This window comes from Metarhizium acridum (genome assembly GCF_019434415.1).
Source record: "Metarhizium acridum strain ARSEF 324 chromosome Unknown scaffold_587, whole genome shotgun sequence".
NCBI classification, from domain to species: Eukaryota; Fungi; Ascomycota; class Sordariomycetes; order Hypocreales; family Clavicipitaceae; genus Metarhizium; species Metarhizium acridum.
The window spans coordinates 873,421-887,944 of record NW_027094049.1 but is presented as its reverse complement, the minus strand read 5'-3'; the positions used below and the strand labels follow the sequence as shown (position 1 = coordinate 887,944).

The 14,524-nt window shown below is 26.4% G+C and overlaps 3 protein-coding genes across 3 annotated transcripts; 1 reads left to right on the top strand and 2 right to left on the bottom strand.

Moving 5' to 3' along the window:
- Nucleotides 1-10,885: 10,885 nt before the first annotated feature.
- On the top strand, nt 10,886-12,300 carry UFD1_3 (ubiquitin fusion degradation protein; the record flags this gene model as incomplete). The annotated part of the gene is made up of 3 exons (XM_007814656.2): nt 10,886-11,058; nt 11,111-11,434; nt 11,491-12,300. The coding sequence occupies exons 1-3, from the start codon at nt 11,056-11,058 to the stop codon at nt 12,298-12,300; spliced, it is 1,137 nt and encodes a 378-aa protein (XP_007812847.2). The 5' UTR covers nt 10,886-11,055.
- Nucleotides 12,301-12,716: 416 nt separating this feature from the next.
- Nucleotides 12,717-13,118, bottom strand: J3458_022040 (uncharacterized protein; the record flags this gene model as incomplete). The annotated part of the gene is made up of 2 exons (XM_007814657.1): nt 12,717-12,864; nt 12,967-13,118. The coding sequence occupies 2 exons, from the start codon at nt 13,116-13,118 to the stop codon at nt 12,717-12,719; spliced, it is 300 nt and encodes a 99-aa protein (XP_007812848.1).
- Nucleotides 13,119-13,664: 546 nt separating this feature from the next.
- J3458_022039 (uncharacterized protein) lies at nt 13,665-14,428 on the bottom strand (the record flags this gene model as incomplete). The annotated part of the gene is made up of 2 exons (XM_007814658.1): nt 13,665-14,328; nt 14,391-14,428. 2 exons carry the CDS (start codon nt 14,426-14,428, stop codon nt 13,665-13,667), a joined length of 702 nt encoding a protein of 233 aa, XP_007812849.1.
- Nucleotides 14,429-14,524: the final 96 nt, after the last annotated feature.

Sequence of the window (14,524 nt, the reverse complement as noted above, 5' to 3'; positions counted from 1 at the left end):
TTTTATATAAGAAATTAAGTAATACTAAGAACTTAGCGTATATATTCTTTAAAATAATTATTATATAGCACGAATTACTAATAAAGCTTATATTAAATTACGATAAATTATTCACCTTAAACTTTTAGAAATACCTTATAAAAACTATAAAGATTAAATAAAGCTTATTAATAGCATTTTACTTATAATTAAATAAATAAATAGAAATCTTAAATTAAATACTTAAATAATATTTACGAAGCTATATTAACTACTAATAGAATAATTAAGTAAAATAGCTACTACTAGTATAATAGGCTTATAATAGCTTTAAGATTAATAATATAAAGATATTATTATTTAGAGTAAATTATGGATTTAACCCTATTATTAAGATACATGTAATATAAAATATAAACGCGCTAATAGCTATAGCGTATATAGTAACTATAATAGAAATATAAAAATACTTATAATAGAAATAAATATTTTTATAAAACCAAATAAAATATTACGCGAATAAAAAGAGATTATTAGCGCTAATCTTAAAAAAGGGATATAAAGTATACCTTATTCGTAAAAACATTAAAACTAAGTAACCTAATAATAAACTTAATTAAAAGAAAATTAAACTATTTCTTATTAAATGAAAAATCTTAAATACTAACTATAAACTATTATTATTAAATAAAATAAGAATCTATTCTATATTTTATATATTACTATTAAAGAAAGTATTAAATAAATCTATAATTACTATAAATATTATAATAGAAAATACTAATAAATATAAAGTTAAATAAATACTTAAAGTATAAGAAGAAATAAAAAATTATTATTATCTTATTAAATAAAAGGGATATTTAAACTTTAAAAACACCTAAAAACCAGTTAAAAATCTTATGAATTACTTAACGTTACTTAAATAGTTTTATTCTTAAGAAATACATTTTAATTAATCTTTTAAGTACCGCCTAATAACTTAATATTAAATTTAATATCTAAGAAATAAACTAAAATAGAATTTAAATTCTTAAAAGAAGTAAAAAGAACCCTTATAATCTTTTAAAGCTATTTCGCTTTCTTACGTTTTATACGTTTTAACTCTTTAACGTTATTAATATTACGTGTAATTACACGTATTATTTTCTTAAACTATAATTTCTTTTATTTTTATAAACGTAAGACCTTTTAATTCTTAGCTAAGGCACGCTTCTTAGCTTCTTTAAGCTCTCTCTTAAGCTTATAATATTAATTCGTAATACTATAAAGCTATTAAGGGATTACCCTTATAATATTATAATTCCCTTACTTATTTACTATACACTTTATATAATAACTTAAATTAGAAACGAAGGCTTTATATTAAGAAAATCCTATGTAAGCGTAATAAGCGTAAGCCTTTATAAGGGATAAAGATAAATTATTAATTATTATAGAAAGAAGATTATTCTAGTAAAGAAAAGAAGTAAACGAAGCTTTAAACTACTATTTTAAGATATAATTAATTAATATAATAGCATATAATAATAAAAGAAAGAAAACGTATAACACTTAAGCTAGCCTATTTTAATAGCCTTAAGGATAAGACTAATAAAGAAGAGGTATAATATTATAAATAACACTATATAAGACACGAGATAGAACTATATTAGCTAGGATAGGTATAACCTATAGGTATAAGAAGAAGGTAGAGGCACGTAACTAGTTACGTAACCTAAGAGGCGATTAAAGAGGTTAATATTTAAATATATTAACTAAAGAGAATTAAACTAACTAAACCTTAAGCTAGTTAATTAAGGTTTAAAGAGATTAATAATTAAGCTAATTAATCTAGGACTATAATAAAGAGATAAACGAGTACTTAAGAAGGAGATATTCCTATAATTAGATAATTTAAATCTCTATTAATTAATTTAAGTAATAGTTTTACTATTAAGAGTTATACTCTTAATAGTCTTATTATAATATTACTTAAAAAGCTACTCTATAGCATTTAACCTAACTTACTTCCTAAGAAATAGACCTACTATGCCTTAGAACCTAAGCTACCGTTATAATTAGACTTATTTAATTAAATAAGAAGTATTATATATAAACTATAAAAGCTATATTATAAGAACGTGAGATTAATTAAACTTAATTAAATTTAGTATTATAAGAAATTTATAGGGAAGATAATAGTAATTAAAATACTACCTATTATTAATAAAAAGGGTAATTAAAAGTAAAACTAAAATAAAAGAAAAGGGTTTTATCCCCTAAGAAATTTATATTTAAATTTTAATCTATTAATTTATTTACCTATAAAAAATAAGAGGCGCGATAAATTTATTAAAGGTTTAGCTTTAGTTTTACCTTTATTATAACTTTTTTTAGCTTATAAGCTACTTTTTATTACCGCTTAAATAAATACGCTTATATTTATTAGACTTCTTTTATTAAACTCTTATTATTAGCTTATAATAATATAATAATACTTAAATACTCTTTTTCTTTTAGTCTTTTAAAAGCTAATATTAACTTAAGAATATTTAAAAGACCTTAAAGTTTAATCTTTTCTCTTATTATATTAAGTTAATTTAAAATTATTAAACTTAAACTTAAACTTTAAACTTAACTTTATACCTTTATTTATAAAAGATCTCTCTCTTAATTTTATATATTTATTAAAGAACGTTTTACCTTTATTTTCACGTTTATTAATTAGTTTAAAAGAGAGAAGAAAACTAAGAAACTACTCTTATTTTTATTACTAAGAATTATAAACTCTTTAAGCTTTTATTTTATAAGGGAAGTAAAAGAAATTTTATTTACTAGATATCTTAAAGATAATTCTACTTAAGATTACGTTAATTACTATAATATTATAATAGTATTAATAAGAGTATTAAAATATATAAATACTTTAACTTAAGTATATTTTATATAAGGTTTAAGAGAAAGAGTAATAATATAATATAAGAACTTAAACTATAAGAATAAAAGATAAAACGCGCTTTTAATAAAGTTTATTAAGAAGTTTTTAAACCTTAACCCTTATTTAAAGGTAATTATAAAACGAGAGGTATTTTAATTTATTAAGAAAAAGAGAGAGTTATTAATAGCTTATATTTAAAGAGTAAAGAACTTAATAATAAAGGTAAAGATAAATATAAGATAAATATTACTTATTAACTTTATTACTTATTTAATAGATAAAAAAATAAACGCTTAGCTTTAAGAGTAAGTATTAAATAAGCTATTTACTTTAAATAAGTAAATATAAGAGATAACTATTAAAGGTTTAATAATAGTAAATCTTAAGATTATTCTTTATAATTATCACTTATTTACCTTAAAAAAGATTATAAGATAATATAAGAAATTAACCTTAATAATAAGTATAAATTTAATTTACGTATTAATAGACTATTAAATAAAATAAGATAAGTAATAGGCTAAATAATAAGTAAAAAGAGATAAGAAAATATTTAAACTTATTAAGTAATTAAAAGCATTTAAGGTTTAAATAAGCTTAGAATTATTAAAACTATATAAATAATATAAAAGGCTTAGCTATTACACTTAAAACTTAAATAAGTAAATAAAAGGTAATTACGTAAACTCTTTTCACGTTAATAATAATTTAAATCTAAGAAATAAAGCTTTAATATTACTAGCTTTTTCTTTTAAAAATAACGTATAAAGAGACCTAGATTATTTTTAGTATTTCTTTTATAGGAAGTAAAAATATATAAGATATAATTATAAAAATAAGAATAAATACTTACCTAAAAAGTTTAAAGAGAGATAGGAATTATAGTAATAAAACGCTTAATAAATAAGAAAAGATAAATACTAAAAGCTAAATATAAGGCTATAATTAAACTACGTAAAAGATATAAGATAAAGGTATTAAAAGATAATCTTACTATTAGAATATACGCTTAAAGAACTAATAATATTATAGCTATTTTAAACTTATATAATTAATTTATAAAGTTATAAATTCTCTTAAATAAAGAAGATAAATAAAAGAATAAAGAGTATAAACGTAGCTATAAAGAATAAGAGTAAAGCTAAAAAGATTTTTAATCTTTAAAAACTATTAAGTAAGGTAATAAAACTATCTTAAAAACCTAAAGTTTATTTTAATAATTAAACTTAAAAGAGAATAAAAGAACTTTTAAATTCTAAAACGTTAAAGAAATAAGCTTTAATAAACGTAAGCCTATTTTAACCTTTATAGTTAATATTATTATTATAGAAAATAATATTAAATAAATTTAAGAGGTTAAGGCTAATAATATAATTACACTTAAAGAGATTAGGTAAGGCTTTTTATAAGTTAAAGTTAAGTTTATTACCTTAAATAATTCTATTAAAACTTGTTTTAGTTTTAATTATTATACTTTTTATTAAGGTATCTTTACTTATAAAGGAAATATAAATAAAAGAGGTACTTTCTTTTAAATATAAGTTAAAACTAAAAAAAATTAAAGTAATAAAGAAATACTAGGTTTTAGCTTTTAATTTAGGAAAATAAATAAGAGATATTAAGTTTAATATTAATATTTTATAACTTCTTTAGTTAGCTTTTATCTTATAATAATAGATAATACACTTAATATAATATTATAAGAAGCTAAAGAGTAACTTAGTTAAGGCTATTATAAATAGCTTTATTATACTCTTTTAAAATATTATTAAACTAAAACACTTATTTAAAGTACCTATAATATTAGGCTATTTTAATCTTATAGCTTATAATAATATAATTAAGCTAAAGAGGTAAGTTATATTAATATTAAAATATATTATTACTTATTTAAAAGGGTATTAGTTTAGTTTTATTCTAGTAAATAAAGAATTAAGTGTAAAATTAATAAGTTATTATTTTATAATAAAGTATAATCTTCTATTAATATAATTAAAAGAAAAGAAACCTATTTATATAATAAATAATATAAAACACTTTATTATAGCTTATACTTATATTAATATAATAATAAGAGAAATTTTAACTTTAGTAAAGTTTTATATTATAAAAGCTTAATAGAATTAAAAAGTACTTTTAAAAAAGACTTAATTACGTTAAATATACGTAATAGAGTGTTATATAAAAGAGAAATTAATTATTACTAGAGTAAAAGGTTAAACTTAAATAATATTACTTTACTTATATTTAAATATATTTATTTAAATATATTTAAAGTAATTACTAATAAGAATAAACCTTAATAAAAACGTGAAGTTTATAGAGAATAATCGTAAGATTATTAAAGAAGTAAAGAAGATTCTTAAAGAATTAAATAAAGAAGTTTATAAACGTATAAAGAAAATAAAGTTAAAAAACTTAAAGTTAAAAAAATAATTACTATAAGTAGTTATATTAATAATTATTCGTAAAAATTACTTAAACTTAATAATTATAAATTAAACGCGAATTAATTAAAACTAAACTTAAAATAAAAACTATTAAAATAAAATATTACTTAATATAACTTAAATAACTTTTATAATCTTTATAATTAAATAATAAAGATTAAATAGTTATAATTTATAAATAAAATAAAGTTATAAGCCTTAATTCTTTAAAACTTAAACTCTTATAAGTTATTAATAAATAATTATTAGGTAAAAATAAAATTAGCTTTATATTACCCTTAAACTTATACTATAAAACCTATTAATATTACCTAAAATATTACCTAAAGATAAGTAACCTAACGTTTAATTATATAAAACTAAAGACTATTTAATACTAAAGTTTATTATTACTTAAATACCTGTAAAATAAAGAATAAATAGACTATAATTTCTTTATAATTAAATGAGATAAAATTACCTTATAATAATTTCTTAGGGAAAGAATACTATAACTTTAATAATAATAAAACTAAAAAGAATTATATAATAACTTAAATAACGTTAATTAAATTAAAATAAGAGAAGAATAAGAATAATAAGAAAGACTTAAATAAACCTTATAATAATAAGAGAACGTTATTAGATCTATTAAATATATTTACGAATATTTTAAGCGTAAGAGAGTTAAATAAATTAATTAAAGATATATTATAATATTTAAATTAATAGATTTATATAAAAAAATTAAAAATTAAGGGGAACCTTTTATTAAAGTAAAATCCCTATATAAATCTAATATTATTATTTTTAGGGAAAGGTAAATAAAATAGCTCTTCTTATTTTTTAATCTTAAATGAATTTTATATAAAGAGTTAAATTAATTAATAATAAGATATACCTAAATATAATAAAGCTTTAATTTATATAGGAAATATAAAATCTAAGGTTTACCTCTTAAAAAATAAAAAACCTTATATAAATACGAATTACTTAGACTTATTAAAAGGTATTAAGTTAAATAGCCTTTATTTTAGGGACTTAAAGAAATTTATTATAGCTTATAACCTTAACTTTTATTTAAATATAATAGAATATAGCTAGGCTTTAATTTATATAAAGAATTTAGAATTTAAGGTTTATCTCTTTAAAAAGTAAAAACCTTATATAAATAATAAAAATCTTTAATTATCTTTAAAAGTAAGAGCTAAAACTCTTTATTTTAAAGGCTTACCCTTAAATATAATATACTATTTAAATTAAAATAATCTATTATTATACTTTTATTTTAATTACTTAAAATATATATAAATATAAAGTAAGTCTCTTATATTATTAATATTTTAAGGGAATAGCTTATATTAAGCGTTATTATAAAAAGCGTTATTTAAAAGTTATTACTCTTATAATCTTAGAGTTATAAAGAAGTATAAAAATTAAGCGTTAATTAATACTTTAAAGAAAGGTAAAGTAAATATAAATATACTAGAACGTAACCTTACCTTAATTTATATAAGAAAACTAAATTTAAAGGCCTATCTCTTATAGTTTTAAAATTTATATATAAATTATTTATTAATTATATAGCTTTATAAAATTATAATTTTATAGTTTAAGAATTTCTATATTACACTTAAAGATTTAATAGGAGATAATAATTAACGCCTTATAATTATAAAGCTATATTATACCTATAGAAATTATTTTATTACTAGTATTAAAGGTATTCGTATAATCAGAGCTCTTACGAATATAGTAAATACAAGTGTATTGTGTATTGTATTTTGTATTGTATTGTATTTTCGTGTATTATATTTACATACATTACATTACATTAGTAAAATACCTATAAATGTATTTTAAGGAAAAAAGACCCTTGTTTTTTTAACTTAAAATTATAAGGCTAATTATAAGGGTTATAAGAAAAAATTTTATATCATTTAAAAGAGCTAAATTAGCTCTTTAAAATGCCCCACTTTTTACTATTATAAGTTACTACATTAAAAAGTTATAAGCAATTGAAAATTCGCCCCGCTTTACTTACTTTTTATTTTAAGACATAACTTTAAAGCTTAATATCTCGCTTAATATCCACATTTTAAGGTTAATTTTGAAAGATTCAAAATCACGTGACTTTTAGCTTTATTTTAATATATAATATGCTTATATAAGCATTTATTTATAATATTAAATATTTTATAGCCTTATAATACATTTATAGGTATTCTAATCTTGTAATGTATTGTAATATATTACATTACAATACAATACAATACAGTATAGTAAAAAATACAAAAAATACAATACATTTAAAGGTCTGCGTATAATAGACTTATTATAATATTATATTTCTTTAATTTTTAGGGTACTTCTTAAAAAGCGTAAATAATATTAGTATAATAGCTTATACTAAGAATTTTTACGTAAGGTTTTTCCTATTATAAAGTAGGCTAGAATTATTTAAAGAGAAAACTCTTCTTAGATTATATTAATCTTATTTATAGATAAGTTAAGCTTAAAGGAATTTTAGGTAATATATAATTATTATAATATTAATAATAAAACTATTAAACCTAAATATCCCTATTAATATAAAAGTAAATTTAAACTTAATATATTATAAGCGCTTTATTATTTTCTTTTAAGCTAATACCTTAAATAGGTTTTAAGCTATTAAGATTAATTTAATAGATAAATATAAGATAGCTTTTACTAGGCTAAACGAAATATTTTAATATAATAATATACCTTAAAGCTTAACGGGATTATTAATTACTTATACTAGGTTTAAGAATATAACGTTTAAACATTTATTCTTTAAAGATAAAATAAAATTAGATTTAATTTTAAGGTATATAAAAGATATTTACACTTTATTTTTTATTTACGTTAATAATTATTACTTAAAAATAAAAACGTAAAAAAACCACTTTAACTTTTTATAAAAAAGATATTTTTTAAGAGTAATATAAGCTTTTATTAGGCTTAATAGATATAAGATAAAGCTTTTCGCTTTAAGCGTAAATTATATAAGTTATTTCTTAAAGAAAGAAAGAATTTAATTAACACGTAAATATAAAAACTAATTTATCTTAATAGTAGAATATTTTTAATAAAGATTATTATAATTATAAAATAAAATTCTAATACTTATTTACTTAACTTTATTTTTAAGAAAGTTTATTTTAAGTTAAGTTAATTTAATTTTTACTATTAAAGAAGTGTTTTTTTATAAAGTTCTAAAAACTATAAAGATAAAAAGAGAATTAATATAATACTAAGAGGTTTTTAAAGATAACTTAACTTAAATATTAAAGGCTTAAAATACGCTTTTAAAAATTTACGATAGTATTTAAATAAATATAATATTTAAAGCGCGTTTAAGGTCTTAATTTTATATAATAATAAACGCCTTAAATATAGGTATAAAAGAAGTCTTATTTTAAATAAAGAATACTAAACCTAGTACTTTAATATTAAATAATAACTTCTTAAAGGTTAAAATTATTATATAGCTTTCTTATAAGCTAATAAATACGAAAAAAAAATACATTATATTTCAGAAGAAAATATATATAATTATAGTAGAATTAAAGGAAATATAATAGCTAGTAAAGGGTTTACTATTTTCTTTAAAGGTATATACGAATTATAAAGGTATTATTAACTTAATAGTAAATCTAGTAAAAGTGTATAAAAAAGTAGCTTAATAGATTAATATATTATAGGAGTTAAACGTAAAATATATTTATTAAGCTTATACTATAAAGATTATAAAGATTATTAATAGAATATTAAGAATACTAAATAACTTAAAATTAAAACCCCTATTAATAAAGAGAAGAATAAAAGTAAAAGTTACTTTTATAATAATTAATTAATTAATTTAAATTTTAATAAATATAAATATTAAAGAATTAATTCTACTTAAAGAAAGCCCTTTAAACGAAAATATAATATAAGAACTAGCACGTAAACTTAAGAGATAGTTTAAATTATAATAATATAAAGAAGTATTAACTATTATTATTTATAAATATTAAACTATTTCTATTAAATAAAGGAAACTTATTAGGTATTACTCTTTAAAATATAAAATTATTAACTAAACACTTTATTATTTAAAGTAAGATAAATCTTTAATAAAATACACTCTTATAAAGAATATACTAATAAGAATCTAGTAAGCTTATAATACTTTAGGATATTTTAAGCTAGAAATTATTATATAAAAACTATAAGAGAGATTCTTTTAGCTAAATTAATTAAGAGACGTAAAAACCTATTATTATTCTTACCTAATATACTAATAAATTAAAAGATACTTATTAAAAGCTAATTCTAAGATAATTATTATTTTAAAATTATAAAACTTAATAATTATAAATTATTTAGGTTCTATTATACTTATAGCTTAAAATAAGAACGCTTATATATTAATAATAGTAAATTATATAACTTAATTTACTATAATTTAATCCTATAATAAAGCTATTAGAAACGTAATTACTAAGACTTAAAATAAGTGCTAGGGATTAATTATAGAATAACTAAGAAAAATTTATTATAATAATAAATTCTACTTTAAGAATTTAAACTTAAAAGTAATATCTTAAAAATATAAAATAAAGATTACGTTTAAATTAATATTTTATTTATTTATTATAAGACTTATTAAATAGAATATACGCTTAATTAAGAATTAATTAATAAAGTAAGCTATAAAGAGAGAAGGTATATTATTAAAATTATAAAATTAAATATTATTAAGTATTATAATAAACCTTAATAATAAATATATATCTATTATAAGAGCTAGCCTAATAATAGTAATATTAGAATTTAAACTATACTTATAATATAAGAGAGTAAAAGACTTAATTTTAAATAAAGAAATATTATTAAAGAAAGAATTAATATAAGAAATTAATCTAATATAAATTAATTTCTAGAAGCAGAGAAGGGAATATATTTACACTTAAAAGACTAAAGTTACTATTAATAAAAGCTTATAAAATATTCTATAATTATTTTAAGTAAATAATTTAATTTAAGAGAAATTAAATAAGAAGAATAAATTAAAAGAGAAGTTTTATAAGATATAAGAAAATCTTTTATAAGTAATTATAATAGTATCTTTAATATCCTATAAAATTAAATTAATAAAGGGAAATTTACTATAAAAAGTTTATATAAATAACTTAAAATAATTTATTCTATAATTAAAATAATTAAAGCTATTAAAGTTTAATTATTAGAATTTAATTAATTAAAACCTAAGATAAATAAAGCTTAAAAGGGAATAAGATATAATAAATTTTAAAAGAGAGCTTAATATAGTATTAAGGTTAATACTAGTTTTTCTCCCCCTTAGCCTATTAGGGAGAAAAGTAGACTCGGTTACGTTATATAGTAATATAAGGGGTAATAATACTAGGGACACTTTAGGCATAAATGATAGAAAGAGAGACCAATTAATATAACTAATGCCCCAAATTATCATACACACCCCACACGCTTCAAGCACCGACTTCAAGCTTCGACATTAACTAACCATCTCCCGCCTAAAGTTCAACCACGTGGATATATTTCCCATAAGCGGTGACTCTCGGACACCTTTTCCCCCGCGGTGGTCGATTTTAGATCCAACACCACTTGTCCATCGCAAACGAGCTCATCAAGAAAGCATCCACTCACAAAACTTGCTCCGATTGGCAACCCGTCGCCATGGTCAGCTTGAGCCTTGTTCATGATTACTTCAACTTGGCTAACTAGATGGCAGTTCCAACCCGGGTTTAGCGGTGGCTTCGATCCGGCCAACCCGGAACACCTTTACAACATGGCCCGCGGCCGGAGACCGATGATGCAGCGATTCGATGAATACTACAGGTGCTACCCCGTCGTCATGGCCCCCGGTGCGGAGCGACCCGAGTTGAACTATGGTTCCAAAATCATTCTGCCGCCATCGGCCTTGGACAAAGTCTCAAAGCTGCATGTGCAGTGGCCGCTGCTGATGGAATTGATCAACGGGGAGAAGGGAAGGCATTCCCACGCCGGTGTATTGGAGTTTATCGCAGAGGAGGGGCGGGCATATATTCCCCAGTGGGTGGGTAACTTGGCCATGACCACATGTGCGTTTCTCGTAGACTAACAGACTTGCAGATGATGGAGACGCTTGGCATGGACGTGGGCGATATGATTCAGATCCGAACCACGTCACTCGAACTAGCAAAAATGGTCAAGCTTCAGCCGCAATCAGTCAACTTTTTAGAAATTAGTGATCCAAAAGCTGTGCTGGAGAGGGCTTTCAGAAACTTTGCCACGCTAACCAAGGGCGACGTGTTCAACTTTGAGTACAACGACGAGATATACGAGGTGGCCGTACTGGACGTGAAGCCTGAAACGGACAAGATGGGCGTCAGCATGATCGAGACAGATGTGTCGGTCGAGTTCGCGCCCCCCGTCGGCTACGTCGAGCCCGAGAAGAGAAGCGGCACCAACACGCCCGGCAGCACTCGCAGCGGCGTTCCCACGGGAGGCCTTGTCCAAAGCCAGGGCACCATGGCCCAAGCAATCGGCTACAGCTCCATCGCGCCCTCCGTCACCAGCAATCCCACCAACTTTGTCGGCGAGGGCCAGCGCCTCACAAAGAAGGGCAGCAAGGCTTCGACGCCAAAGCCGGCAACGCCCGTTCAGGCCGAACCAACTGCGCCCAAGAGCCGAACTGGCGCACCGGCACCTCTGCGCTTGGCACCGAATAAGCTGTTCTTTGGGTACGAGTACAAGCCGCTGAAAACCACAGAGGAGAAGGAACAGGAGAAGGAGGACGCCAAACGGCCGCACTTTGCCGGCCAGGGACAGAGTCTCCGAGGAACCATCAAAAGAAAGGGCGAGGCGGATGACAAGAGCAAGGCGCCCGACAAGAAGGGTCCTAGTGAAGGTTACAGACTGGACGGTCGCCGTCCGAAGTGATGACTGGGTTTCTTTTTTTGGGGGGGGGGGGGGGGGGGGGGCGTTTAGGCTTTGGGAATGAGGTGATATGGAAGGGATCTCGGGTTACTAGATGTCACAAACATGATGAATCGATTCCAATACGAAGCTCTGTTGGTGCGATAAAGGTACCCTGTCTTTCATATTTCTAGATACCATCCGGACTGTTTGCCATTGAATACGCAGCTGTCTCTCCCTCCAAGCCATTGGCTACTTCTCCTCCCGCCGCCTCCTCCCAAGCAAGTCACCTCTTTGTCCATTTGCTCGCCGTGGAACCAACAGCCATCCGGGTATCAATCTCAGCCCCACGACTCAGCGCAACCCTGCCACTCGTCAGCCTACACCCGTTTGCCAAGAGAAGAATGCATACCCAAGGCAGTCAAAGCCCCCGCGCCGTCTCATTTCGCCTTTCTCTTGGAGGGGGACTCCTCAGCATCACCGGCCGCCTTTCTCTTCGTTTTGGTGGGGGTCATGGACTCCAGTTTCCCGGACGGCAGGCCGTGTCGATCCTTGAATCCCTTGAGGATGCTCTTTGTGAAGTGCTGGCTGGTGCGTGTTAGCTGGTGACATGTTTCGTGTGAGCAAGGATGAGACCAAGTGTATAAAACACTTGCGGGTGGGATGAGGGGAGGATGGGGGAAAACGTACGAAATAGCATCCTTGGTGAAGTCGTGGCCGAACTTGACCATTAACTCGTGGATTTCGGGCCACTTGTAGGAACCGGCTGAGCCGCCGGTGAAAATGATGGCCATGCAGAGGTCGAGCTCGGCGGTGATTTCCCATTTTTTGGAGAAAGGCATCTTGGCTTTAGGGGGTGGGGTGGGTTGAGAATGGATGAGACTGGATGAAATGTATGAGAATGAATGTGTGGCGGTATGGAGTTGGCAAGTGGTGGAGGTGGGGGTGTGTGAGGAAGAAATTGTAAAGTGAGAGGAAGTGAACAGAGGAGGATTTTTATACCAGGAGTATTGGTATAAAGGGCAGTGGTTATATCTGAGGAAGAGAGTGTAAAGTGAGAGGAAGTGAACAGAGTGGGGGTTCTATACCAGGAGTGTTAGTGTAGAGGGCGGTGACTGTGTGAGGATGAAAGTGTAAAATGAGACGAGATAAATAGAGTGGAGAGTTTTCATACCAGGAGTGAGTGTGCAGAAGATGGTAGGTTAGTGAAGAGGGAGCTTAGAGTGAGGACAAGGTGACATCTGGGCGTGTTTTACCCTGGCGTGACTGGCGAGGTTCTCTTTATCGGCAGTGTTTCTTCCAGGTCAGAAAGTCAGCGTCGGATGAGACGAGGTCTATAGAGAGCAAATAACCAGGAAAGACATCTGCCACATTCTTGACAACACAATCTATTTGCGAGTCATACCAGGTCGCCACGACGTGAGAGGTCTAACGGATTCATATGTACCGGTTCTACCTATACAGGGAGGCAACTTCACAGGCAACTTCTCATAAACCATGTCAAAAAGGAATTGCCAAGGGATAGTGAAATCTTCCGTCCTTTTCAGCTCAGCGAGCCATTCCCTACTTCCGTGTCTCGCGTATGTTTCTACCAGAACCTCTCTGGCAATGGATTTGTCCTCGGTCTCGTTGTATATGTAATCAATGACTCTGGCGCCGGGAAAGAGTGGTAAGGGGCCTGCCGACAGTGAGTCTAGTTTCGTTCGAATGGCTGTCGCGACGGCATTTGTAAACTTGGAATCACAAATAAAGTCTCCCAGCACGAGGGCCTGGGCAATCTGGAGGAACTCGCGCTCATTCTCGAATACATCGGTTCCAAACTCAAAACGGCGAAAATACAGCCAGTGCCCGTAAATGGCGAATATGTCGGGGTTTTGCTTTTTGAGCGACACTTGCCCATTTTGACAATCTTTCCACACTCCCTCCCCGCCCATGATTGTCTTGAAGTAGTCCGATGAGGAGCAGATGAGGTTCTTGTGGATGTAGAATGTTCTTGGTGCGCTCTCTTCACTCTCTGAGCCGACTGTGACCGCGATTACTGGACTGTTGAGACTGTTCAATGGTGTTAGTAGCCATTCAACAGCGCAATGTGCTCATGTCTTGCGACTACTTACTCCAACATCTTGGATGGATCGGCTCTCGGATCAGACATTTCTTTTGGGTGCTCGAAACTTCGTGGGGTTGCCTAGGATGAGAGCTATTGCAACGAATACAAGCGGTGTTTCTTTAGCAATCAGAGCACGTTCTT